We start from the raw sequence: 27,928 nt of genomic DNA, 5'->3' as shown, positions 1-27,928 counted from the left end.
TTTGTTTTCCGACCCCGGGAGAATTGCGCATGCCGCGTGTGCGTAGCGGGTCTTATGGTTGAGGCCAAACGTTGGCCTTTCTTCATTTGAATAGAATGCAACAGTATAAAGTCTCGAGGAGACAGCAATCCCTCCTCAGCCGCCAGTCGTTCACCTCTTGCGATTTGAGCTCTCAAAATGTTCCTTTCCCTCGCCTTCGTTTCTGGACTCATCGCCCTCGTAAAGGGTCAAACGACCATCACTGCTCAGTACGCCTGTGTGACCTCTGGTAACTACGAGTTGTGCAACAACCAGTGGGGTATCGGTGGGCGTCTCACTGTGCGCTCTTTCAAGCGTGGGCTCTGACATGTTGCCCCGCAGACGACGGTACGGGTTCCCAGAACGCAACGCTCATCAGTACCTCTGGAAACGACATCTCCTGGTCCACCACATGGACTTGGGCGGACAACGAGAATGACGTCAAGACCTGTGCGTATATTTTACTGGTCTATGAGCTTTTGTTTGACCCATCCTGCCGTCTAAGACACCAATGTCGAATCTACTACCGCTAAAGGCATGCTAGTAAGCATGTCGCTCAAGAATTTCGATCCGTATTGATCTGTCTTTTTCAATCTTAGCTCAGCGCCATTACCTCCGCTCCCACCTCCTGGGACTGGGAGTACGTCACGGAATCCTCAGGAATTCGCGCGGATGTGTCGTAAGTTATCGACAGCCGAGAAAAAAGGCATTCTGATACTTCTGTCTAGCTATGACATCTGGTTCGGTACTACTGCTGATGGTGCTCAGGCTTCTTCGGACTCCTCTTATGAGATGTGAGAAAGAGCGAAGTTTGACGCGAATTTCTCTAAACATTTATTTTTACAGCATGATCTGGCTTTCCGGCTTGGGCGGGTAAGTAGTCTCACAGGTTATCTCGGGACGTGCTTGAACATAGTATCTAGAATTCAACCCGTCGGTTCTGAGAACCAGACTGATGTTTCTCTCGCGGGCTACAGCTGGGACATCTGGAGCGGCCCCAACTCCAACTGGGAGACGATTTCCTTCGTCAGCCAGGATGGAAACATCAACGACTTCAGCGAGGATCTGAACACATTTTTCAGTAAGCACCTCGAGCATGGAATGTTCGTCACCCAAACATTTGCTGATTATTCGGTGATATCCAGCGTACCTCATTGACAACTACGGTGTCTCGTCCTCTCTTGTGCGTATCGTCTGTCACTTCCCCCGCAAGTAGTTCTGACAGATGAACGAACAGTACCTCCAAGGTATCGAGACGGGCACTGAGCCCTTCACTGGCTCTGCTGAGCTCCTGACCAACAGCTACAGTGTCACCGTCAACACGTAAGGGGACCTTGTTGGCTTCCAACAGGAGGACAGATCGGTCGGATAAGTCGTTTCGCTCAGCTACTTGCTTCGTGTATAGTTCGGATATATCGAGTCGGCATGTTGTGATGTATGTATGTACAGTGGTGAGGTGTATGCAGTGGACTTTCGGTGTGAGTTTGATCGAATTTCCTTCTCCGCACGAACTCCAGGTTCAAGAGATGCTCGCTGAGACGTATACTGGTCATTCGTCAGTGCAGAATGCAGCTGCAGGACAAGATCATAAATTGTGACTTATAGAACAATCCCAGATCCTCATACTTATTTCACATTATATTATAACGCCTGTTCGTGAGGATATCCGGAGGCATGCCTAGGCATTTTGCGAATCGCCACATTATGCTTCTATAGCCTGTGAATGAGTCAGTTGGCAGTGAGTAACTCTGCTCGGCATTCTGAATTGGGACACGAGGAGTGCTCCGTAGTGAGCGATGGGGAATATGATTATAAGCGCATACGACAGTCTACATGAAATAAAATACAACTGAAGTACCGAGGCCTTCACGGCCGACAGGCAAGGCTCAGTATCGCCGAGACAATTGACTGGGAGTGCTCGGTCGCGTATTATACGAAGATGTCATGTTATACGGCGTCGAGTACCCGGACCTGGAGCCACTGAAAGGAGGTAGTCGACCTGACACGGAAGAGGGGGAGTCCATGGGAGTCGCAGGTCGTGAGTTGTGTCGTGATTGAGTGGCTATGCGGTAATCGTTGTAGCGGTCTAGGACGCGCACTATGTCGCGCGTCATCAGATCAAGTTCCTTGATCTCGACGTCCGACAACGGTAAAACCTTGTCATTGTCATCCTCGTCACCCGATTCATCCTCGTGATTGTCACTGCGTTCGGGGAGAGCGCGCCTGCCCTGCTGAGTCTTTCCAGCAACGATCCCCTCGAACACGCGCAGCATGCATGACTCCATGAGTGTCTTGAGGCGTTCGACGTCGTCCAAAGCGTCCTGTCGGCCGATAACAGGAAGCCAACCGTCACATTCTAACCCCCGTGCAACCACTTCAATATCATACGCCCCAAATAGGATGTATGTAAGTGGATCCAATCGGGTAGTTGTCACAAGGAACTTCTGAGGATTTGAGGAGCCAGTGGACATGTTCTGGCGCTTCTCTGCGTAGGCAATAATTTGCTTTTCGGTGACCGCAGTATTTCCATCTTGCTCGAGTGTCTCTCTTTTGCGATGATTGACACTCGAAGGATGTATGAAGACCGACTGAGAATAATCTTGAGTTATACACGGTGACAGTTCAACCAAGCAGTGAAGCTCACCTTGTCTACAGCAGTCCGGTACACCCTTTCCGAGGTTCGGATGGCATACTTGGGCTGCGATGCAATTGCAATTAAAGCAGCGAGTAAAGGCATAGAATCTGCATTTCGGTCAAGCTCGTCTGGAACCACATAAGACTGGCCTTTGAAGGACCCGTGCGGACGTGACATCACACTTCCTCCAGCTGAGACGGTGATAACGCCTGCCTGGTGCACGGATTGAAGGAGCTGCTCTTTAATCTTCTGTATCATGAGCAGAGTCGGCTTCGCCAAGAAGTTATCCATGCAGAATCTGTTCGCAGATATGTAATGACCCCGTTTCTGGAGGTCCCACCATGCATTAAAAGCACGTAAGACAGTTAAGGCATCCGAGCGGAATTCTTCGGGGCTCCAAGAGTTCTTCTTCGCAGCTGCCTCAGCCTTGAGATGGAAAGGGGATACGAAAGGGTCCCGATTGGTCAAGATGGCCGCTAAAGTCAAAGCTTGGTCTAGACAACGGAAGAAGCACCCGTACAATACAAGCCGGCCCATCTGCACGTCTACTGGAAGTTGAAGCAGCACACGGCCCAAAGATGTGAGATTGTTGTGTGAGTCCAAAGCACCAACCATCTGCAATGACTTGACCGCCGCTTCAACTCGCTCTGGGGCAGGTGGTTCAATAGTTTCTGCTAGGACCTCCTCGACCGTCATACCCGGGAAATTGAGAGCTTTGATATGCATGACGACGTTACTCAGATCGACCCGCTTCATCTCCACTGTCTGATGCGGATGCAGTTCATCGGCAAACTTGCGGGTAAGTATTCCATAGTACTCTCCTGGTCGATGACGTCCAGCACGGCCAGCTCGCTGATTAAGATTGGAGGAGCCAACCCACGCAGACACCAAGGACGAGATATGCCGCTCGGGATCATAACGCTGTTCCTTGATCTTCGCACTATCCACCACATAAACGACATCTGGGATTGTCACAGATGTTTCCGCAATATTGGTCGCAAGAATAATGCGCCGAACACCATCCGGAGGTGGATCGAAGATGACTTGTTGCTCGGCGATCGGGATGCTCGAGTGCAACAAGTGAATGTTGAACTTCGACCTTTCGTTGAAGTTGATGCCGTAGAGCGATCGACTGTCCAGCAGGCATTTCTGGACGTTCGAGATATCGTCCCATCCAGGTAGGAACACCAACACATGTCCGTCGGTCGAGTTGTGGATTACATGGGCGACCGTCAAAGCAAGTAGCGGTGTGGGCAATTCAAGATCATCATCCTGAGCACCGTCTGCAGACAGACTTGTTGCGTCAGGAAGACTATGTCTCAGGTTTCTCTGGCCGGGAACCTGAGGGGCGGCTGGACCCATCTGATGAGCAAGGTATTTCTGCACCGACTCTTCCTGGAATACCCAAGAATTCGACGGGTTACTGGCCAACTGAGGGACGAAGTCGTCCAAGAAATTCTTCTGTACAGGGAACGCGCGACCGGGGACTTCGGTGACACTTGCAGGTGCACCAGTCTTGTCTGGGAAATACTCCTGGAAGAGTGTGGGATTGATGGTAGCGCTCATCAACACGACCTTCAATGGTTTGTTCCTCGCTTTGCGGTCAGCCAGAAGGCGCTTCAGCACGACTAGAAGCAGATCCGTATCAATGTCACGCTCGTGGACTTCGTCCACGACGACATGCGTGACATCGTCTAGATCCCGACCGACTGTCGAGTCGCCGAGCATGAAGGATTGCATCCGCTTCAGGAAGATTCCAGTCGTACAGAAGGTGATCGACCCATATTCGTCCGGTAGATTGGCTTCAAATCGGACCTGGTAGCCAACCGTAGAGCCTCTGCCGGCGTTCTCCCCTCGCTCCTTCGCTACACGCTCTGCTACACTGATAGCGGCTATCCGTCGAGGCTGTGTGCACACGATGTTGCACTTTGCGCCTTCACCTTTCGCAATCCACTCGTCGAGAATAAGCTGCGGAATCTGAGTCGTCTTCCCCGATCCCGTGGCTGCCATACAGATAGTCACGTCATGTGTCCGGACGTGCTCCAGCAGGTCCTCGGCTTTAGTGTACACAGGCAAAGCAGCACGGGTGATTCGCATATGTTCCAACTTGGGATCATTCAAGTACTTCCTTTTCTGTTCCCGCAGCCGTTCTGACTTGTCCTCCAAATACGTCGTAGGGACCGGTCGACGATATAACAGCGGTAGTGGGGCAGCGGCCTGAAAAGAGGCCGCATCAGGCGCATCGTCGCCCATTTTGTGCGAACCGATTTTTGGTCGGTTTTTGTAGAGCGAACTCGCCTTTATGTCTTGGCATAGATCGTGTATCTGGTCCTCGAGGGCATCGTCAATCTGAAATAGCACCCTCGGTGCCATGCCAATGTCCTTGCCGGTCTTGGCATCCTCCACAAACTGCTTCCACACGGCAGGATCGCACTCCTCGAGATACTGCGTCACATCCACGTAGCAAGTAGTCATTGCAGTTTTTTTGGTGGTGCCTTTCCCGAAGCCAATACGGCGTCCACCAACAGTCATGTCTGCCTGCCAGGTCGTGGTACCACTGCGCGAACCCCGCGCATTGATTGGTACATAGGTTATGTCCGGCCTTCCAAAACCAAATCTGCGACAGTAATAGTCCATGAATTGGCGCGCGCGTTCGTATTCAACCACAGCACCGTCTGATAGTGTGATTTTGGATGGAGACAACGTCTCCTCGGCCTTTGGCTTTTTGTACGATTTTTCGAACTGCACGAACAGTATTACGTATGTCATTCGAAATGTCTGCGAACGCGACGTACCACTCCCTTTGCATCTAATTGGTACAAAGCAGATAGTGCTGCCAGTCTCTCAGCCTCTTTCTTGTTTGCATCATCACCGTAGGCGGTGATGTCAAGACCTTCGTCCTCTATGCGTACTGCCGCCCTGTCAAACGTTCGTAACATGGCGTTATACAACGGTAAAATGAGATGAGAAAAAAACAAAAGCGCACCTCCAGATGCTCTGGCCAAGTGAACTCGTTCCTTCCTCAAAGGTAATATTAAGCGATTTGTGCAAATGATCCTTCAAGAAGTTGTTCAAGGGCGACTTTGGCTGATCATCGCCCCATTTCAATGGTCTAGTTTTGAACGCTTGGGTGATATAGGCCATGTTGTGAACGGGTCCAGGAATGACTGTCCGTGATGCATTACCAGACCTTGCGAGACGGCCCTTGGGCTTGTTTGATTTTCGATTTGAGGGGGAGGGACCCGGTGGGTGCAGTCTAGACAACAATGACGATGGATCACCAGGATGGCGCGCATGGGGGTGATTGGAATGAGACATGGCGGAGGAAGAGGACGTTGGCTCCGACACAGAATGTACCCCTTCTACTTTGGGTACCTTGACAGGTCGTGACCCACCGTTATCGGCTGAAAATGATTTGGAGGGGTAAGGGTGTTGAGAAGATGATGTCGATGCTAATGCGTGCGCAGACTGGGCGTACGGTCGCTTGAGACTGGGACGAGAAGACGTGCCAGCTGCAGAACCTAGAGACAAGCTTTTTGTCGGGTCCAATTGCATGAGGAGTCGCCGCCTTTGCCGTAAAACGAAAGCAAAGCGCATAGGGAATGAATGACACTCGAACTGACAAAAGTTCAGCATAGACCGTCACCGATTCCGGCTCACGTTCGAGACTGACCAAGCTCCCCACCGCTTCTAAATGATTCGCACGTCCACTCTGAACCTGATGGGCCAAAAAGATGGTGTCGGCGTTCCCCCAGAACCAGTCAAATCGCTATACGAGCAAGAACAACTACAAAAAGCGAGTCTTACGCGAGTAACAGTGACGGCGACCACCAGGTGAGAAGCGCCGATAAGTGCTTCGGCGTCCTAACCCTAACCCCGACTGACAATAATGCCGAAAATACATGGTATAACAGATGTAAAATACAACATACACATCGAAAGCGTAGAACTTAGAAGTAATAATAATGCATGCGGTGCTAGTACAATCATCAATGGTCGTGAACGTGGCTCGGCCACGATGCTGCTGCTGCATCAATTCCAGTCAGGTATTTGAGCTTGATGGCAGCGGCCTGCACGGCTGGCCAATCTTTTGCACCAACGAGGGCTTCTATATCTCGAATCGTTTCTCCTAGTTTGACTGAACCAGGAGACGGTGAGTATGCAAATTATATACGCCGGATCGCGGACCGTACCAGAATTTCTCTCTTTGATATTCTCGATAACCGCCTGAGATTGCGCATTAGCAATGTCTTCGTGCACCTCCATCACCTCCATCAGCAGCTCCTTATCATCAAAGCTGTCTGCTTCTCTATGACCAAAGCCTTCTTGCTCCAGGATATATTCCACCCTGCGCAATGGGCTTGTGAGATGATGCAAGGCGTTGTTGACGCGTGCTGACATGACTGCAGCCGCTGCTTGCAGTTCCTGTGAAATCCAATAATCCATTAATATTTGAAAGGATTCATACGAGTGCGTCGTGCATTAATAGTCTACTCGCCTCACTCTTGCCTGCCCAACGATCGGGGTGGATGATAGATTGGAGGTTTCTAAACCGATCCTTGAGCTCCGACTGATCCACCACAAAAGGGTTTGGGTCATATGCAGCCCCAAGTATATCGTGGTGTGACATTGTTGGAGGTATTTGAGCAATATATGCGCATTTGGGGCAGACAGGTAGTGGTGTAGGAAGTGGGGCGGAACACCGAGGGCAAACAGAGGTAGAGGATAATGTACTGAGATGTCGTCTACATGGGTAGCTCTCCGAGGATGCCAAAAAACGAACCTTCCCCAGAGAGCGAGTAGGTAGGCGACATGAGGCCACGAGCAGTCGTGATGGACGAAACATGAGTGTCAGAGTGCAGGACTGCGTCACCCAAGCTTTGTATTCGATAAGATTAGATCCCGCATCATGTGATGCGTGACTACATCAGCATTTGATGACATTTAACTCGCTTATTCTGAATATGTCTACCGTGACCATGTCTTCCACTCCATCGTCGGCTGGTCCTTCGGCTCCTCCCCCAGTGTGTTTGGTACGCGATGAATATTCCGCTGCAGATGCGGCTCGGCTTCGCCTCGCTCCTCCTAGGATTATACCTAGTATCTCTATGCCAAACCTTCGCAGAGCGCAATCTAATACGACAGAACACCGACGGAGAGCGAAGAGTAGAGAGTTCGATTTATCTTCGCTCACTCTGAATGAGATTCCTACAGAGTTCTCAGAATCAGGCTTTCATGCTGTTGTAATTGACGACGAGGCGGTCTCCTCACTGTCGTTGTCGGATGACAAGGATGTCTACCGGTGGGCTGTTCTATACGAGAATCAGAGAGGGTAAACCCATTCACCCCCTGCGTGTTGAGTTGGATGCTAGTGTTACTTTTTTTAGCGCGTTCGTTTTCTCGACCGCGTACTATTCTCCGATGTCTCTGTTGCCTCTCGACCCACCGCCCTTCACGATACCGACAACATCGGGATCCATGCGCAAAGACCAACCTACCGTCTCCCTCACAGACTATCCTCTTCCGGACGGGACGTGGCGCTGGGTCTCCAGGGAATGGATGATTGACATGCGCGGTGACGGTCAAGTGCAATATGACGGCTTTGAGTACGCTTGGTCCTTCCGGAGCAAGAAGTGGCGACCAACTGTGGGGATCCTCAGCTCTGGGGGATGGGTGCGGAGGAGAAGATGGGTCAGACTGATGGTGCGCCCTGCCAAGAGTCTACGAACTGGAGTCGAGAATGCGGGGCATCCCATCAATCAATCAGACCTTCTACAGCTGGCACATATCGAGGCTGGAGCCACTCGTCCACCGTCAGTCGCTACTTCCTTGACCGAAGATGCTCAGACTGCTGGCGATGTAGTGTGGAGAGGTGATGAGGACGATTGGGTGCGCTGTCATGCCGCGCTGAAGGCCCTTGGTCGTGACGGCAGACGACTTGAGCTGTGGCAACGGTGGCTCGGTCTTCCTGTCCTTCCTGTCCTTCCTTCTATAGAATTGGACGCCTCTAGCGAAGGTTCCGGGAAGGAGCAGGCGAAGCAACTACAATCAAATGAAGATGACTCTCTTATTCAACCGATCGAGGTTTCTGACGATGCCTTCATCGATGAAATTGCCAATGGGGTGGGCGCTAGTCCTGAAGTTGCACCCCTAGATTATCTGGCCAAAGTCTTACGGGCGCACGTACGTCTTGCACGGCTATCGTTGATGTCAGACTGTTAACGACCAGAACAGGGCGCCGACATTTTGAAGTCATTCGTCTATCCAGATTCACGCGCACGGTGGCTTACAATACTTGAAAAAGCTGGTGTTGTGGAGGAGGTCTATTGTGGGCTGAGTGTTTCTGACAGCAGAATGACTTTGGATTTTTGGAGTTACGCGCCTTGATTATTTGGACGGTTAATGCGCAGCGGTAAATACACCTGATAGATCACAAAACGTATATATTATTTTATTGTATTCTACGTGTGGTTTCTACACTACAATCCAATAAGTATATGTGGCTGGTGCGAACAAGAAAACCTGCCCAATATGGGCGGCTATGTGGTTTCAAGTAGACTGCATGTTGATGTTGAACAGACACTCGGCATCAGTCAATGTCCTCACCGACGGACCACAAAGACAGACGGGTACGCTCTCTTCTAGACACTACCCATTACGACATCCTCTACTCATTGCCTGACGACCATCCTCTCGCGGTCGCGCTTCGCACCTATGTGCTTGCACTGAGCCTCGCGTTGGGCCCCGCACTACTTCCATTCGTCACCTCACCCAAGGCGCGGATCAATGGATTGGCCCGTCTAAAGAACGTCCTCAAGAGGGAGTTCGCATTCGCAGGGTTTGCGTTCGCCATGACCGTGGGCGTTGGATGTGGTGCCGCCATCCGACATGTGTGGAATACTGCATGTGAACCAAGCGACGTGAATATTCGTTGTGAAGATACCAACTTGGCACTCTGTCTCGCCAAAGTGAGACGATGGCTGTCCTCTGTCAAATATGTTCACAGGACTTTCATCTCTAACTTCATTTCGTCCGCTCTTGCCATCACGTTGCTTCACTCGAGACGTCCTAACTATCGTCCAACCGTCGAAAGAGCAGAGATCCCATTGCTTCCACACATCTCCGAGTCTTCAGCCCTACATAAGAGTCTTTCGTTGGGTCCTAGACCACCACCGACTCTGGATCTAACGCTTCTGATCCTTGTACGGGCGTTGGACTTCATCGTACAGGCAACTCTAGGTAGAATCGCACGCTTTGATGAATTAGACCCTAAGAGAACACCGGAGCAGAAGGAGAAGCGAAGACGACTACTACATTCAAGGTTAGACGCGTTGGTCTTCTGGATGTCGAGTGCAAGGTCTGCCCCCAATTCATTACCGATACCGTAGGCTCACATCCGTCCCTCTTTGAAGGATCATGTGGTGTTTCTTCTACCAACCAGAAAGGTCATACTCTGCTGATTCGTCTATGACGCCCTCACTGAAAGCACACCCTGCAACAGACTCCCGCGTTCCTACAATAAATGGTATTTATGCCGTATTTCTTGGTTGGTGAACTTCTATTGAGCTGGCGTAATTCAGGATCATGACCTTGGCGAATATCGACCCTCGTATCCTTGCGACACTGCGGGCCCTCCGTTCCGGTGATTGGTCCTATCGGCTGCATTATTCGACCCAACCCGACCTTGTATCTTCCCTCTCGCGTGACCTTGGATACCCTTCGATATGGGGTGACTACGCACTTCTACCCGCCTACGGGGGGCCACAAGCCGACGAGGCATGGAAACTTATGGGTGTCACCACACGCAAAGGACTTGGCGGCATACCTTGCGAACTTGTACATGGCAGCGTCACGGGTGGAAGCTGCACTGCCAACGCAGTAATTAGAGGCGTTCAGGCCTTCGCTGAGGCACTTGCATTGTATACCCCAGTACGTTGCACGGTATTCTCACCATCACCGCTATTTGTAACACTTCGGCCTTCGTTGTGTAGGTCCATTTTCTACCAATCATTCTCACGCGCCCACAGACCCTGCTGCACCTTCCCAAGTTCGCCAGCACTGTCCTCTCTCTTCTTCGCAGCGCTTCATTCCTGTCGGCATTCGTGTCTTCCATTTGGCTCTCCGTGTGCCTCACTCGCACCCTAGTTCTTGCACGCCTCTTCCCGGCCGTGTCGCATGACTTCTGGGACGGCCCGCTCGGGTGCACATTTGTGGGAAGTTTGGTCTGCGGTGCGAGTATATGGATTGAGCAAGGCCGTCGGCGTGGAGAGATCGCGCTGTATGTATTGCCGCGAGCGATTCGGGCATGCCTTCCAGAGAAGTGGCTAAAGGGTGGAAGCACCACATTTCGGTACGCTGAGTGGTAAGCCTTGTTCTCCTTCACAAATTACTTCGTAGGGCGGTTCTCACGCAATGATCGCAAGGCTCGCATTTGTGCTCTCACTGTCCACCCTTCTCAGCGCTGCCATCCATCAGCCGGACTCTCTTAGAGGTCTCTCGCGCTGGATTCTCACATTTGTGATGAAATGGCCTAAGACCGGGCTTCGGAAACGTGAGCTGCAGGAGAATTCTCGTCCCGACGCACCAGTAGAACCGCCTCCCATGCACCGTGCAACGCCATAGCGGTCAACGAGTACCCAACAGACCTCACATTCACCATTGTTTCGAATAAGTGTGGTTGTCATGCTTTCCACAAACGCAGTGTATGGTCATAAAACGAGCAACTACCTACTAATGTACCGTCACCTCCTTCCGGCGAGAATGACCAGTCCGCACCATACGCTAGAGACTCGTGGGCATCAAAGCGTTTCACGATCTCAACCTGACTGAGCAATGTCTTTGCACCATTCACTGCAACGTTCAAACGTACAACCTTGAACCCATCGTGCATGCACGCCACCAGAATATCGCTGGCTCGCCTCGGTGACGGATGCCACTTGACACGCCAGATACCACCTCCCACATCGAATTCAGATACCGGAGCACGTATGTTACGCGTGTCAAAAATTCGCAAGATCTTGTCGTAGCTGACAGAGGCCGTGGCGTCAGAAAATGTTAAGGAAGGCAGGTTCACGAAGTGCACCTGCCCACAGCCAAATGATGCTCGCTGTGCGGATGGCTCTGTATCGTAGTCACTCCGCCATCGAAGCTGACAAGAAATGTCAATCGTAATGCGTCTAATCGATCGGAGCGCATACCACTTGTTAACAAACAGTGGTTGTGAAAAGCCCTGCCTGGTATCCCAACCTTTGAACTTCAGATCGTCACCGCCTGTGTAAGTGTCATTCAGTGCCCGAGAGAACTCAGACAATTTCTACCTGAATAGACAACATTCGTATCCCAGTAATCCCAAGCTGCGATCCATGGTTCGAAGTCGTGAGCAGCCCAAGAATCGGTCATTGTCAGGCCAGATTGATCTTGAGGCCTCAGAATTGTGAGCGAACCATCAGATAGAGAGACCACTAGAGGTCCAAGTGTACTGTCTCAAATTCTCAGGCACGAATGACGGAGAAACCAAATGGGCCGTACGTTGTTGGTACTCTCCTGTTTGACCAGTCAAGGGACAAGCATAGAATTTCTGATGGAGCACACGAGATTGATTGTATCCTCTTCAGTTTGGTCTAACAATTTTTATCAGGTCAGATGGATACATGAGAGTATGCTGCGCGAACCGCTTGGCTATCCACTTCATGTATGGTGATGTTTCCTTCTGAATCGGCTATGCCCAAGATTGGTGTCGCTGATGCGGCACGATGACACCTAATTACCGGTTAGAATTCCCGCACTTCCAAGGAGACATTACGCACCATTTCATATCAAGGATGGCAGGAAGAGAAACCCGCTGCTTCAAGGAGCTATATAATCGCAATGGTGATGGTGAAGCAAGTCGGAACCAACTGAACGCACAAGCTCTCTTCATTTACTGATTCAACCTGGAATAAGAGACATTGGCCACTCCGATGTTGTCGTTTTGGCGCACTCGAAGAGGATGTCTCTTCTTCGTGTCCCAAGGGTACCCCGTTGGAATCCGGCTGCTCTAGCTTGTACGTTCCGCACACAAACAGAGCCAAGAAATCAGGATGAGGACAGAACTCTACTGAGTCCGCAGGAAGAATAGTGTCAAAGCCAGCCTTGATGTTCATCCGAAAACAACTTGAAGTGCAGACGAGGTATTGAGTTCGTGAGTCCCTCCGTTCCGCTCGACATAGGCACAACTAGAATGTAAGTTGCCCTGTTCAATTATGTCCCTCCCTAATTTCCCTACTTTGATCGCCTCGGCAGGCGCCTTATTTTAGACCCGCATTTCGGCTAGATCGGAGTTTGCGGTTGCTCGCGCTCTCACGACAGGCAATGTCGGACAATCTATCAATGGAGATGAATTCCAGAGATGTAATTGTCTTAATGAGAATCAACTGTCCCTTGCACTGCACGGGTGGACGAAGGTTTAACCACAATGACTTGTCACTCGGAGGACAGTTTTAAGATAGACCCAGTTCAAACCCGACCACTATCACGTGACCCATTTTGTCACGCTTACATTCTTTTGGCGGACGAGAAGGAAAGAATTTCTTATTTCTCAAGCATCATCACCTTCAAGGTAAAAGTAGGACCACAATCTTATTAAGAATATTTTGCTTCAAATAATTGTGGTCTCCGACTTTTGAGAAATCTCACACACTGAGAGAAATAAGATAAAATTTTACAATATGGACATGTTAAGTAATTACCACATTTCTTGCCTGTGGCGACACGATCCTTCTCCACTTTCATGGCGAAACGAAAGCTCGCGCACCGGCGCTCTATTGCAAACCTCGGGAACCATGCAAAAAAAAGAGTGTGCCAAAGACAGGATAGTGAAAAGGAAAACAAAGAAAATGTGAGTAAGTTAGTGCAATCTAGGCTTACAATACTCACCATTACTACAGGAACCACCTTCCGAACTTCTCGCCCAGACCGCAGATAGTTGCGGGGATACATCACCTGCAGATAAGCAGTGCACGACATCACACAGTGCCAGCGCCAGGGCAATACCACCGAGCGCCGGCACTGGCATGCATGGGCCACTTGCATTGGAACTCTCTGGCCACGAAGGTGTTGTGGAACAATATCAGATTCAAAATGCAGAGGACACTATGACTGTACCTGATAATGCCAGTGCATTCCCTACATCCAAATCACATCCCTACATACCTCCACCCACCATTGAAGATGCAAATTCTGCTTTAAGCGACATACTGGCATTGCTCCGGCCACGGCGGAAAAATGGAAAGGGAACAAAGCCATTTGATGGTGATGATTTCCTTCATCGGCGCATGGAGCAGATGAGAATGTTGCTGTGGTTCTATGTCAGTGGAGAGCCACCAGCCTGGATTGATGCATCATTCAAAGTTGCATATGCATACCAGAAAGGTGACTTCATTGCAAAGGCTTTGCGCACGTGGACACGATCATTCTTGGCTGACCGGCATAACCTTCTAACCAATCCATATGGGAAATGGAACAACTCAATGCTACAGAAGGGGGACCTAGCATCAGCAATCGGAAGACACCTGCAAAGTATTGGCAAATATGTTCGTGCTATGGATGTTATGGAGTTTGTTAACAGTGCGGAGACACAGAGTGAATTTGGACTCACAAAAGGTATTTGTCTCTCAACAGCCCAAATGTGGATGCATGCAATGGATTACCGCTGGCGCAAGACCCCACATGGACAATTTGTTGATGGACACGAGCGTGCAGACGTTGTCAATTACCGGCAGGAAATATTTCTGCCATTAATAGCCGAGCTGGAATATAACGCACGTCGTTGGAGCCGAGATGGTCTTGAGGACATTGATCAGAACGAACCTCGACCTCGTAATTGTCGTATGGTGTTTTGGTGGCATGATGAGTCAGTCTTCTATGCAAATGATCGTCGCTCAGTGCGTTGGGTGCACGAAACTGAAACCGCAGTGCCGCAGGCAAAGGGAGAAGGCGCATCAATCATGGCGGCAGACTTTGTCTCGGCAGACTATGGCTGGGGGCGCTCTAAAGATGGGACCAGATCAACCCGAATACTTTTCAAACCGGGAAAGAATAGAGAAGGCTACTTCACCAATGAACGTATCCTCGAGCACTGTACAATGTTGATGGACATAGCATCAAGAGACTATCCAGATGATGACCATGGTATAATACTCGACAATGCACCAACTCACCTGAAACGCGCTGACGATGCACTTTCCGCTCGCAAAATGCCCAAATTCCCACCAAAACCTGGCGCTCCAAACTTTGGTGTTATGACAAATGTTATTGGCGAGAATGGCAAACCTGTATATGGCACTGATGGGAAGATCCTCAAACGATGGATGCGAATGACAGAAGGAAAGTTTGCAGATGGCAGACCACAATCCTTGTACTTCCCACCTGGTCACGAGCGCGAGGGACTCTTCAAGGGTATGGCAAATATCTTGGAAGAACGTGGCTACAAGGGTGTTCAAAATTTGAGATATGAATGCCCCAGTTTCAAATGCCCCCCTGGACAGGAAAGATGCTGCTGTAGAATAATGCTGTACAACGAACAAGACTTTCGAGATGTCGAGACATTAGTGGAGACTCACTGCAAAGCTCGTGGTTTCCATGTGATCTTTCTCCCGAAATTTCACTGTGAGCTCAATCCTATCGAACCTTGCTGGGGATTTGCAAAACGTGTATACCGCCAGTTCCCGCCTTCAAAGTTGGAGGCCGATCTTGAGCGCAATGTGGTCAAGGCATTGGATGCAGTCCCACTCGAAAGCATGCAACGGTGCGTTCATCAATTCTGATGTGATGTGATGTGACTCAGATCACACACAGCTTCTACACTCGCGCACAACGCTTCATGGATGCTTATCGCAAAGGTTTGAATGGTAAGCAAGCTGCATGGGCGAGCAAGAAATATCGCGGCCATCGCATCCTCCCAGAGAGCATCCTCGAGGAACTTGAAGCTGCAAAGATATAACTTATATTCATAGTTCAACTATCTTGTATACTTTCATTCTTGTGTATATTCACTATGTTTCTACCTCATACACTGAGAACGCTGACTCATTTTATGTCGACGCTCCTGCCGCTGTCGTGCGTTCAGTGCCTTTTCGGGACTTATCCAGGCACTAAGTGGGTTGCACGTGAGGTGTCACAGTGTGACGATAGTGGTCGGGTTTGAACTGGGTCTATCTTAGTACTATCCTCCGATCACCTTCCATGTAAGGCAACTAACCTATCACTAGTGTATGGCATGGGTATCGCCAACCCACATGGGTTGTAAGTATGGGTATCCATGGGTATGAGTGTGGGTCAGCAGTGAGTAACCCATGGAAACCTATGGGCCATCTTATGGGTTTGTTATAAACATAGGGTTCCAGAAGTGTGGTGGTGGTGTAACTGTACGGTACCTTTATTAGGTAATTCAAACCTGGTATCACACACAGCTCAGAAGACCCATCTCATCACCCCAAAAGCATGGCAGGTGATGGCACAAAGACTTGCATACTGCTATTGTACTATGACTCCCACACTGCAACCCATAGGATACCCATGATGGGTCTTGACCCATACAGACCCATAGCTGACCCATACCCAACCCATGAAAAACCCATACCCATGTGATGGGTATGGGTTTTCCGTGGGTATGGGTGTGGGTATACCTTGTCAGACCCATGGAATACCCATACCAGACACTACCTATCACACTGGAGTCTCAAGCCGAAGATATCCTGTTGTCAGAAAAACTCTTTGTCGAGTGTGCATTCAGAGGCTCAGAAAGAGGCTTTTAAGACACTTCCCTCTCTGCTATCTGCCTGTTGCAGCTGCTGGTAAGCCACCATTGCCTGTCATGTCTGCTCTGTGGATGTGGGCTTCCCTCATTTTGCTTGAATTTTGGATGGTTTGATAGCTAATCATGCCCCGAAGAACACTGGAACCTTTCCTATGAAGAATGCATGCACGATCTTGCATGCAAAGTGTTGAGATATTTTTGGCACATCTTTTACATAATGCCGAAGACCACGACAAGTGCCAAGGTGAGGGTAGGGAAAGCAGGGAGGGATATAATTGAACAGGGCAAGTAGTATGGTTGCCGAGCAGGCTCAGCTTCATTTCCAAGTCACAAAGCTTGAAGTCAAAACTGATCCACATTCATAGTCTCAGCTCCAGCTGCATACCTGTGGAAGCGACTGACAACCAATATGTCGAAGATCAGAAAAAACCGTTGCAGCTTTCGTAAAATGTCTGGTGTAGTCTCACAATATTTACTCAGAAATTGGGCTGGAGTGCATCATTCGGACACAATATGGACAATGATTACATGGACGTCACAATATTGAATCACAATTCGGGAGTTATGAGGATATGTGTGTGCATCAATAGATTTATCTTTCTTTTGTGACATTAATACAAGAGGTAGTGAGGATTTTAAAAAATGACACAATGCCCATAAATATTGAGATTGGTCATTTTTCAGTGACCAACTCTGACAGACGTGTAACATGTTTCAATATAAAACTCGCATAACTAACGCAATACTCTAGATATTGAGCTTGGCAAGCAGAGCAATCCAAGGCCAAGGCCAACAATAAGGCGACGAAAGCCAAGGCCAAAGCTGCCAAGGCTGCGCGTGCCAGAGCTCGTATTTATGGCGAAGCTTATGAGCTAGACTTCGCATGCACTGGAGACCAGGAAGAAGTTGATGTTACGCGGCAGCGAAACACGAGCGTCTAGTCGAGTCGTCACGAGACAAGGTCTTAGTCTAAGACACAAGTCCGTTCAAGTGACACTTCTGGCGATGTCCTCGCACTGAAGGTCGATCGGAGTTCGTTCTTATGACTCGTAGTAGCTGTCTGCTACTGACGGTCGATTTCAGTCAAAGGCAAGTGAAAAGCTGGTTTAATGGTAACCAGGTCGAGATGGGGATCCAGCTCGACAAGGTCGTCTACTTATACAAAAGGTATCCGCAGTACTACGCAGTAATGCAGGATCGTTCATTGGCTAGATAAGGTGAAACGATGTCTAAGCAGGGTAACAACGAGGAAGTAATATGTATGGGAAAGCTGAGTAAGGTCGTGAGAGATAATCAGTACTAATGGGGATAACGAGTCGTGTATCAGAACGAGGTAAAGATGAGGCATACATGCACGTCTTGCATGTGCGATAAGAAGAAGGTCCGGAGTTGGATCCGGTGTAACCCTAGACTAGGGGTTCTGGACATCTGGATAAAGAATCGGAGGTTGCGCTCCGATGAGTCACGTGTTGGATCACGTGGTCTGGTAACGTAAAGGGAACAAGGAAAAGAAAAAGAAAAGACGCGCCACAAGTGAGGAGCGTTGTAACATCAGCTCCCGTCTAACGTTTCTTGTCCCACAAGAAATATTGTGATCTTCATCGTCGTCGGGGGCAGTTGCGGACATAATGATCTCCTCCACATCGGTAGCATGTCCGCCGGCTGGTTCGTGATCCTTGTTCGGGGATACGTCCATCCCTGTAGGGATGACTGCGACGCGAAGAAGTGGATGCGGTCGAGAAAGATGGTTGGGATAACGGAGATCGTCCACTGGGTATGTGCGAACGAGGGGGGCGAGGTCGAACGGGAATTGGTTCTGGCGACGAGCGAGGAGTGGATGCGGGTATTCCATTAGTGGTGTATCCGAGGATGTGTCCGATGTCTTCGTCCCCATGCTCCCTCCAAATCTCCTGTGCTGTACGAGTGACCGTACTGCGCATTAATGACCAGACTTGGTCGACTCTGGTTCGGGCTCTACTCGTCCTTTCCTCTGCTGCGATGAGCTCCTGTCTGGCCGTCTGCATCCACTCGACCATTTCTAATGCTCATTGCATGGAAACCACCGCTTGTCGATCTTGCGGGCGATTTCGCAAGGCGACGAGGATATCTGTGAAGTCGACAGGAACACGGATAGCCGAGACCAGACGTGTGGCAAATTCTTGTTCGTCCGATGCGTGACTGAGTTCGATAGAAGGTGAGGGTGATGAGGCGCGAATAAAGGGTGTCTGTGCTCGAGAGGGTACTCCATTGACAAGCATAGGCGATGCGGGTATGCTCATAATTGTGGAGGCGACTTCAGCGAGTATATTGTGAACAAGGTCGTCTATAGCGGAAGTGGGCATTGATGATATATCGTCTTCTCCTCCTTTTATACCTTTCGGTCGTTAAGGGGATCGCGGTTATCTGTGATGTGAAATAGAATGTTGTGGATCCGGGTAATAATCAAATAGATGAAAATCCATTGGACGATAAAGAGTATTCCCACAGAGATAAGAGCTGCCTGATTAGTTCCAGGCATCGTTCTGATCACCCCAGCCGTTAGCGTGTGGGCTGTCTCGCGTGAAGAGTGTGTGTTCGACAAGTCGTCTGATAAGGATTCGGCGGATGATCCAAAGAAAAGTGAGGGTTGTGCAGTGGAGGACGATTAGGAAGATGATGAGGAAAACCGTTGTGGTAGTCATTCCGGGTTTCTTCTCCTCTACTGGATTCTCCTGGTCCTTTTATATGCATCGAGGATTCGCTTGGCATTCTGTAAATTGTGGGTAGGTTCCCACGAGTTTTCTGCTGAAGAATATCCCTTCCACTTGACTAAGTACCTCAGATGACCTCGGTACGTCTTGTGATTCAGGATGGCTTTGACTTCGTACTCTTCTTCGTTATCAACGACATCAGGTGATGGGTTCACGTAATTCGGACCATGTATGTCATTTTCGCGATAAGGAGATAGGAGGGCGGCGTGGAATACGGAATGAACTCGCCAGGTCTTTGGGAGTTTGAGACGATAGTTGGCTGGTCCGATGACTTCGACAATTTCGAATGGCCCCTCACGCTTTGGTGCTATCTTGCGCGAGGCGTAATTGACCTTCAGGTTCCTCGAGTCTAGCCAGACCTTCTGTCCTAGTGTAAACTTCGGCGATCCTTGTCTGACTCGGTCCGTCATCTGTTGTCGGGCTAACTCGTGCATGGCTAGTGCTTCTAGTCTTATCTTCTGCAACATGTCAAGCCTGGATTCAACCGATGGAATGTTCGTGGTCAGAAATACGGAAGGGAGTCCACGTGGTTCGTATCCCATCATGATGCGGAATGGGCTCATCTTCCGTGCCGAGTGTTCCCTTGTGTTATGACAAAACTCGAGGTCTGGCAGGCGGTCGGCCCATGTTTCAGGGTTGTTTCCGCAATAGAGTCGAAGATAGATTTCCAGCTCCTGGTTGACTCGCTCTGTTTCTCCGTCCGTCTGAGGGTGATAAGCTGTGCTCATTGATGATCTGATCTGGAGTAGTCGATTTAACTCTTGGAAGACCTTGGATGCGTATTGAGGTCCTCTATCCGAGATGATTTGGTCGGGTAATCCAAATCGCGAGTATACTTTGTCATGAAAAATCTTGGCCGTTCCTTCGGCTGTGATCGTTTTGAGGCAGGGCGTAAGAATCACCCCCTTCGTAAGGTCATGGTCTACTACGACCATAATTGAATCAAAACCGTTGGAAACGGGGAGGTCGGTAATAAAATCGGTGGTGCAACAGGAAAATGGTAATGCGTGTGGGTCGGCGGGAATTGGTTCCAAAGGAATACGAGTTGGATGAGTATTCGGTTTCATTTGTTGACAGGCGGCACAGCCTTCAACATAATTGTAGACAAATGTATACATGCCGGGCCACCAGAATTCACGACGTAACAGTTCAAGGGTATTGAACTTTCCAGGGTGACCCATGGCAGGGGAGTCGTGATATAGTCGAACGAGGTCACGACGAAGAGTTTCGGATGGTGGAACGTAGATCTTTCCCTTGTAAAGGATGACACCATCGCGAACTTCCCAGTCGGAAAGTGATGATTTCATGGGGAATGGCCCTTTGTGCGCAATCGCTTCGAGGGCTTCGTGAACAATGAGGTCTTTTGCTGCGTGATTCCTGATTTCATCGAATAGTGTCGGGGAAATGGATCGCACGAATAGTGCATTAGGTAAAAGAACGCGATCTTCGTTGTCACTTTCACTGTCATCGAGTCCGTTACGACGAGAGAGCGCATCAGATTGGATCATCTGAGTGCCAGGGACATGGATGAGGTGAAGATCAAATTGTGATAATTTGAGACTCCATCGTGCTTGTCGGCGGTTTAACTTCTGAGCTGTACGGAAGTACGTGAGGTTCTTGTGATCACTGCGAACTTCGACGGGATGGGGAGAGCCTTCAAGATAATGGCGCCATTCAGTGAGGGCTCGAATGATTCCGAGGAGTTCGCGGTCGTAGATTTCGTAGTTCCGTTCAGCTGGATTGAGCGTCTGTGAAATGTAGGCACAAGGATGGAGGTCTCCATTGATATCGGCTTGGCGTAAAACTGCACCCGTAGCAAACTTGGAAGCGTCAGATTCAACAATAAAGGGTTTTGCCTTGTCAGGCAGTAACAGTACTGGGGCGGTACTGAATCGTTGCTTCAATGTGTCGAAAGCTGTCTGACATTCTGTTGTCCATTCAAAAGGTGGAGATCCAGCGGCAGTTCGCGTAAGATTCGTCAATGGTTTGGCAATATCCGAGAAGTTGGCAATAAACTTCCGATAGAAGTTTCCAAACCCTAGGAAAGAGCGAACACCTTTTACCGTGCTTGGTTCAGGCCATTCTGCAATTCCTTTAAGTTTGATAGGGTCCATGCCAATGTAGTTTTCTCAAATGATCATGCCTAGGAATTCGACTTCTTTAACGTCAAAGAAACACTTTTCCGGTTTAAGGAATAAGTCGTTGTCTTTGAGTCGTTGGAGTACGCGTCGGGTTCGAACGTGATGTTCTTCCAAATCGTTTGAGAAGATGAGGATATCATCCATGTAAATGACTATCCATCCCTCATCGATCATGTCCTTGAAGAGTGTGTTCATCATCATTTGGAAAGTCGCCGGGGAGTTGCAGAGTCCAAAGAACATGACCATAGGTTCGAAAAGTCCGCGATTTGTCTTAAATGCGCCCTTCCATTGGTCACCATCTTTGATTCTGACATTGTTATATCCGGAGCGTAAATCCATTTTCGTAAAGATCGATGCGCCTTTGAATTGATCCATAAGGTCAGAGATGAGCGGAAGAGGATAGGCGTTCTTCACCGTCCCTTCATTCAGGTATCGGTAATCCTGACAGGGACGTAGTGCTCCGTCTTTCTTTCCTACAAAGAAAAATGGTGAAGCCATGGGAGATTTCGACGGTCGGATGTATCCTTTTCGCAGATTTTCTTCCAGGAAGTCATCCATCGCTCCTTGTTCTTTGAGCGATAACGGATAGACTTTACAGTCACGTGGAATAAAATCGGGTTTCAAGTCAATGGCGTGGTCCCAAGGCCTGGTTTCTGGAAAGCGTTCAGCTGCTTTCTTTTCAAAAACGGACTTCAAATCGTGGAGGTAGTTGGGGACCAACTCCTCGACGGTTTTGGGTTTGTCTATAGCTGATGCTTCCTTATGTGCCTGTTGTGCCAATTCTTGTGATTTACCAGATGGTTTGTAAAAGACCGTATTCTGTGCGTTACAGAATAATGGGGATTGGGTACTGTGTGTCATTCTTCCAATGGCGGGGCCTCTTCGTATGGTGAAGACTGCAGTTTCAGTCTCTTCATTCGTCAAAGGTGACTCCTTCCTGATGGGTTCAAATATCCCAATAACTGACTCTCCTGCGATATAGGATATAACTAGATCGTTGTCATCGAGCTGATCTATAGGGGGTTCTGATAGTGGGTCATCTGGTTTGGTATCATTCCGCACTGCGGGTAACTCGCCACGCTCAGTGTTATCGGCCATGATTTCTCTGATAGATTCCGAATGCCCAAACGAGGTAGGGGAAGTTTCAGTGGCGATTAACTCTGGGAGTCCATCTTCCTTGAAAATCAAAACTTCTTCATCTGGTGCCTCTTCGACGGTGGGTTTCGGTGGCCATTTGGCATCTTTACCAAACCAAAAGTCACCGGTTTCCCAGTTGATCATCGAATTGAGGCGTTTAAGCCACGGCATGCCGAGAAGTATGTTTTCTTTGCCAATGCCGGTTAAGAGGAAGCGAGTAAGTGTCTTCCTTCCTCCGATTTTCATCATCTTCCAGGTACAATGAGTAATGGTACCCATTTGATTTGGTGTGCCATCTGCATTCATGACTGTAATCGGTTTCGGTAATTCCCATCTGATGAAATCGTTTTCTTCCGCAAAACGAATGTTCATGAACGTTTCGGCTGCACCGGAATCGATCAAGGCTTCTGTTGTAACGTCTTCCTTCTCTCCCAACGAAATATTCACAGTGATTGAATTTCCGCTAGTGTTACAAATAACGAGGGGAGATACGGTAAGATGCGACGGTCCATGCATTACTAGTGGCCGTCGTCTCAAAAACCCAATTGGGTTCGTTCTTCATCAGTCATGTCGTTGAAGATGTTTCGCACATAGGCGATCTGTTCCTCTCTGGTTTCTTCCTTCGACGTCTCCTTCTTCTGTGCGAGGTCTTCTCGCATCTTCTTGATCCATGTGATCGTGTCTGTGTCTAACCCGGGCTGTATCGTTCTAGCACGGGTGAAACTTCCAGACTGGGGGTGGAATTGTCTGTCGTTGGCTATATGGCCCTTCTTTCCGCATAGGAAACATAATCCTTCTTTCATTCTCTTTTGTCGCTCATCCGGGGATAAGCGCGAGATATTGACACGATCAACATCCATCGCGTTTGGATCCTTTGCAGAAGCCGAGTAGTAGGGACAATGGACAGATCGGCCCTTTCCTCGCGTCGTCGTAGTGGCTCCTCGCTTGAAGATCTGAGCAGATCTCCATTGGTTATCAAACCGCGAGGCGTATTCGTACCACTTGTCAAGTGTCTTGGGCATGCTTTCCATCCCATATATCCTTTGTCGGAGTGGGTCGTTAAGCCCCCACTTGAAATACTCGATATTTCCGGCATCTTCTAGTTTCGCCTTGGATTCAAGCGATCAGAATTCGGCAATGTAGTCGTCCGCAGTACGAGTTCCTTGCTTGATGTTACGCAGCAAGGTACGAGCGGTTTCTTCAATATTTTCATCGCCAAATGCTTTGTTCACACTCGCAATAAAGTCTCTCCAACTCCCATAAGAAAGGAAGTCGTCATTGGTGAGTTCCATTTCTATGAAGCTCTGTGCCCATGATCCTGCTGTTCCTCCTTGCATGTGCGATAGCACGAACGCGATCTTCTGATTGTCCTCCTGGTAGACATGGCTATTTCCGGCCATGTAGTTCTTGCATTGGTTTATAAATTCCCTAAGCTTTGAACGGTCTGAACCGTTGAAGATCTCGGGTTTTCTAAAACCAAGTTCCTTCTGGCTAACATGGTGACGTCCTTCATCCATGGTAACTGTAGCCATCGGTGGTATGTAATCGGGTACGATTGGTGCAAGAGTCGGTTGGGGTACAGGATTCTGGGCAGGGGGGTTCCAAGGGGCGTCTGGTCTTTCTCCTGGATAGGAGGTCGTTATACCGCTGTCTGCGATGTGCTGGAGCACTATTCCTCCAAGATTATGGGGAAGTGTCCTTTCAAATTCCTCTGGGGAGTAGTCGAAGTTGTGATTGTCTGGCCTGATGAATACAGGCCTTCCTCCTATGAAATGTGCGTTTCGTTCTGTGCTCCACTCCGCTTGGGATGGGAGGTGCTCGCGGTACTGCTCTGGAAGAGCGGTTGGGTTGATGTAGTTAAAATCCAGCGTGGATAAATTCTTCTGTGTGGCCTATGTCTACACGTAGACTGCACACCGTCCTTAACTAAGTGGGTTCGTTCATCGTCGGCTAACAAGCCCGTAGAGTGTCTTCTGTCTTCAAACTGATACACCTATTTGCTGATTGCTCGAGTGATTACCTCAGCCTCCTCGGCCTATTGGTCTCTCGGACAGACCTCTCTCCGAAGATGAGTGATCAGTCTATCCCTTCAGCTACCTCGATTACAGAGTAATCTCAAACGGTGCTTTAGCAATCGAATCGGGTGTATCGTTCAGTCTTCAAGGTTCGGTCCGGTCGGTAGTTCGTTGTTAGACTCTAGGAAGTCACAGAGAGTAATAAGATCTCGACCTAATGTTACGCGGCAGCGAAACACGAGCGTCTAGTCTAGTCGTCACGAGACAAGGTCTTAGTCTAAGACACAAGTCCGTTCAAGTGACACTTCTGGCGATGTCCTCGCACTGAAGGTCGATCGGAGTTCGTTCTTATGACTCTTAGTAGCTGTCTGCTACTAACGGTCGATTTCAGTCAAAGGCAAGTGAAAAGCTGGTTTAATGGTAACCAGGTCGAGATGGGGATCCAGCTCGACAAGGTCGTCTACTTATACAAAAGGTATCCGCAGTACTACGCAGTAATGCAGGATCGTTCATTGGCTAGATAAGGTGAAACGATGTCTAAGCAGGGTAACAACGAGGAAGTAATATGTATGGGAAAGCTGAGTAAGGTCGTGAGAGATAATCAGTACTAATGGGGATAACGAGTCGTGTATCAGAACGAGGTAAAGATGAGGCATACATGCACGTCTTGCATGTGCGATAAGAAGAAGGTCCGGAGTTGGATCCGGTGTAACCCTAGACTAGGGGTTCTGGACATCTGGATAAAGAATCGGAGGTTGCGCTCCGATGAGTCACGTGTTGGATCACGTGGTCTGGTAACGTAAAGGGAACAAGGAAAAGAAAAAGAAAAGACGCGCCACAAGTGAGGAGTGTTGTAACAGTTGATGCTGAAGGATTCAGAGGGAAGGGAATATCGCGGGTTTAGGATTGACGAGGAATTTTCTTTGTACTCGCTGTCACACTTGCTCAACCTCTCCACTCACACACGTCCAAGTATTATACTCAAATATCGATCACTGCTTGTTTGCACTATTACTCTGTCTGTTTTCAGTCACTGAAGTGCTTGGTCATCTTTGCTGACTAATGTCTGACACTTAGAAGGACAATAGCGAGGTAGGTTTCTATTGTCTTTATTATTTTTATTATCCCCCACTCTCTTTTGTTTTATCCAGAGTCATTTCTTATTGTTATGACTCAGACTTCTATTATCACATTTTCTATTGTTATTTCTATTGAAGGCGCTTTTCTATTATTTAGATTTTCCCACCTTCTTTAGTATATAAACCCTGAAAGTCCACTTGGACTTCCAGAGGAAAATTGTTGCTCTTACGTTACAGAGCATTCTTCTCACCTCAGTAGTCGGTATATACTCAAGTTCATACTTACCTGAATACAGTGTTATTCAGGCATAGCATTATAGGCATCAAGGAAGTCACAACTCGGTCATCTGTCAATCGGCCATCTGTCAACTCAGTCACTTATTACTCGGTCATTCTCTCTGTCTTATTATAAGACAGTCTTTCCCTCTTACTCACACACACACTCTCACACTTGATTACTACCAGGTAACCAAGCGATTACTACAACGAATACACTGAGGAATATTTCCCGACTTTGTTCAAGTCCGGTGACCTTAGGAGGATTTTGTTTTGGTTTGTGTTTTATCCAAGACACCATTCTCATCTGTCAAACTGGAGCCCACCGCGAGGGGTAGTTTCCTTGCTTATCAGGTAACATACTATCCCCATAATACCCCCTTTACTTTCCCCATTTCCACTTGCCCAATGTGCCATCATCACAATCACCTACACCCACCTTAGGATTATCAAGTACCAGTATATCATCCCTGTCTGGTAACTCCTCAAATAATCTCACCTCCTCCATTTCCAATCCAGGTTCTACCAGTTCCAGTAACCCCTTATCAGTCAGTTTATCAGCCTCAGCCTCAGTATCAGCACCAGTACCCACCACGTCCACAGTGACCTCAGCGATACCAGCAGCCACAGCGTCCAATCCATCATCGTCAGCACCCACAGCCACAGCGGTCATACAATCCACCACCACCTCGTCCACTAACCCCACTTCAGTTTCCACCACCACCCTATTAACCAGTTCTTCCACCATGTCTAAGACTCGCTCAGTTCATGATATGCCTGTGCATGGAGGAAAACAAGCTCCCAGGACTTTTAAAGGTCAGTCATCCCAAGTTAAGGACTTTCTGGAAGACTATGATGCCTTACTGTCCTTTAATCAGGTAACTGATAATGGATTAAAGTGTAAAACAATTCGCCGGTATTGTAGTTGAGCAGTGCGAGAGGTAATAGAAACTCTCTCTGACTACAAGACTCCTAACTGGGATAATCTCAAGGCAGAAATTTTGAAGATTTATGATTCAGAAAGGAATGAAAGACGGTTCAAGCGTACTGACCTTAAGGATTTTTGTTGTACAGCACGTCATTCCTCTATTCACTCACTTTCTACAGTACGTTCCTACTATCGTGGATTTCAGCGTATTGCTGGATGGCTAAAGGAGAAGAATATGATAGATGAAGACACTTATAACAAGGCATTTTGGAAAGGGTTACCTAGGACCCTTAGGCCAAGAATTGAATCACGTGTACTGTGAATTAACCCTGCCCATGATTTAACAAAGCCCTTTACTGTTGCAAACATGTTAAAATCTTTGGAGGACATGTTTCGCCGTGATAGATTTGATGCCGATGAATCTGAGTCAGATTCTGACCATGATCAAGACCAATCTGATTCTGAGGATGGTACAGACTCTGATTCAGATTCTGCTGAGTCGGAAAATAGTGACGATGAATTTTCTAGATACAAGAAGAGTTCCAAGAAACAGCCAAAGAAGACTTCAAGGTCTGAAGATAAATCTGGAAAAATCAAGAGGAAGAAGAAGCGCAAGATGGAGTCAGGCCATAAGGCGCATGTGCGCCTGCATGCATTACAAGATGAGGAAACAGCAGCGGAAGAATTTGATGAAGTAGAAACAATTATTAGGAAACTTCAGACACTGTCATTGGATGATCCTAACTACTCTACTCTGTTTTACAGGGCATACAAGTTGGATAAGGATATTGTACAAATTGTACAATGTCCTAGGAGGCCGGGAGAATCCACTTCATCACCCATTGTGCATTCAGGAGGACCCCCTGCAACAATGGCAGACAATAGACCATTGTCGTGTGGAGAAATGACCTGTTATGGTTGCGGAAAGAAAAGGCACTCCATGAATTATTGTCCAGAGATTATTGACCTTTTGAATAAAGGGACAATAAAACGTGACATAAATGGCAAGTTAACAATGCCAGATGGGTCTCCTATTCGCAGAGGAAGGGATGAGCCTATTGTCTCAGCCTTCCATAAAACCCAGCTTGCGCAGTCAAACTTTATCTCATTTACTGCGGAAACCATGGCTTGCATTTCTGACACTGAATCTGACA

General features: G+C 48.6%; 8 protein-coding genes across 8 annotated transcripts; 3 read left to right on the top strand and 5 right to left on the bottom strand.

Annotated features, from left to right (window-relative positions):
* Positions 1-177: 177 nt before the first annotated feature.
* Positions 178-1,345, top strand: SCP_0108260 (Probable xyloglucan-specific endo-beta-1,4-glucanase; the record flags this gene model as incomplete). Its single annotated transcript, XM_027753056.1, has 9 exons — positions 178-304; positions 361-468; positions 524-561; positions 618-697; positions 747-812; positions 865-891; positions 942-1,099; positions 1,164-1,201; positions 1,256-1,345. 9 exons carry the CDS (start codon positions 178-180, stop codon positions 1,343-1,345), a joined length of 732 nt encoding a protein of 243 aa, XP_027608857.1.
* Positions 1,346-1,904: 559 nt separating this feature from the next.
* On the bottom strand, positions 1,905-5,971 carry SCP_0108250 (predicted protein; the record flags this gene model as incomplete). Its single annotated transcript, XM_027753055.1, has 4 exons — positions 1,905-2,606; positions 2,663-5,395; positions 5,449-5,572; positions 5,640-5,971. The coding sequence occupies 4 exons, from the start codon at positions 5,969-5,971 to the stop codon at positions 1,905-1,907; spliced, it is 3,891 nt and encodes a 1,296-aa protein (XP_027608856.1).
* Positions 5,972-6,642: 671 nt separating this feature from the next.
* Positions 6,643-7,283, bottom strand: SCP_0108240 (J-type co-chaperone JAC1, mitochondrial; the record flags this gene model as incomplete). The annotated part of the gene is made up of 3 exons (XM_027753054.1): positions 6,643-6,791; positions 6,847-7,078; positions 7,152-7,283. 3 exons carry the CDS (start codon positions 7,281-7,283, stop codon positions 6,643-6,645), a joined length of 513 nt encoding a protein of 170 aa, XP_027608855.1.
* A 349-nt stretch (positions 7,284-7,632) lies between these two features.
* On the top strand, positions 7,633-9,040 carry SCP_0108230 (hypothetical protein; the record flags this gene model as incomplete). Its single annotated transcript, XM_027753053.1, has 3 exons — positions 7,633-7,985; positions 8,041-8,836; positions 8,888-9,040. 3 exons carry the CDS (start codon positions 7,633-7,635, stop codon positions 9,038-9,040), a joined length of 1,302 nt encoding a protein of 433 aa, XP_027608854.1.
* Positions 9,041-9,249: 209 nt separating this feature from the next.
* Positions 9,250-11,275, top strand: SCP_0108220 (hypothetical protein; the record flags this gene model as incomplete). Its single annotated transcript, XM_027753052.1, has 6 exons — positions 9,250-10,010; positions 10,066-10,098; positions 10,155-10,178; positions 10,234-10,582; positions 10,645-11,015; positions 11,077-11,275. The coding sequence occupies 6 exons, from the start codon at positions 9,250-9,252 to the stop codon at positions 11,273-11,275; spliced, it is 1,737 nt and encodes a 578-aa protein (XP_027608853.1).
* A 101-nt stretch (positions 11,276-11,376) lies between these two features.
* SCP_0108210 (Diphthine methyltransferase) lies at positions 11,377-12,795 on the bottom strand (the record flags this gene model as incomplete). Its single annotated transcript, XM_027753051.1, has 9 exons — positions 11,377-11,380; positions 11,434-11,679; positions 11,736-11,801; positions 11,851-11,923; positions 11,971-12,131; positions 12,182-12,273; positions 12,325-12,412; positions 12,460-12,507; positions 12,560-12,795. The coding sequence occupies 9 exons, from the start codon at positions 12,793-12,795 to the stop codon at positions 11,377-11,379; spliced, it is 1,014 nt and encodes a 337-aa protein (XP_027608852.1).
* A 5,698-nt stretch (positions 12,796-18,493) lies between these two features.
* SCP_0108200 (hypothetical protein) lies at positions 18,494-18,727 on the bottom strand (the record flags this gene model as incomplete). The annotated part of the gene is made up of 1 exon (XM_027753050.1): positions 18,494-18,727. The coding sequence occupies one exon, from the start codon at positions 18,725-18,727 to the stop codon at positions 18,494-18,496; it is 234 nt and encodes a 77-aa protein (XP_027608851.1).
* A 419-nt stretch (positions 18,728-19,146) lies between these two features.
* Positions 19,147-26,594, bottom strand: SCP_0108190 (hypothetical protein; the record flags this gene model as incomplete). Its single annotated transcript, XM_027753049.1, has 5 exons — positions 19,147-21,018; positions 21,439-22,859; positions 23,018-23,575; positions 23,633-24,368; positions 26,286-26,594. 5 exons carry the CDS (start codon positions 26,592-26,594, stop codon positions 19,147-19,149), a joined length of 4,896 nt encoding a protein of 1,631 aa, XP_027608850.1.
* Positions 26,595-27,928: the final 1,334 nt, after the last annotated feature.

Source organism: Sparassis crispa, assembly GCF_003851025.1.
Source record: "Sparassis crispa DNA, contig_000000F, whole genome shotgun sequence".
In the NCBI taxonomy this organism is placed as follows: Eukaryota; Fungi; Basidiomycota; class Agaricomycetes; order Polyporales; family Sparassidaceae; genus Sparassis; species Sparassis crispa.
Note: the sequence above shows the minus strand (reverse complement) of the source record. Positions and strands in the feature narration are given on the sequence as shown.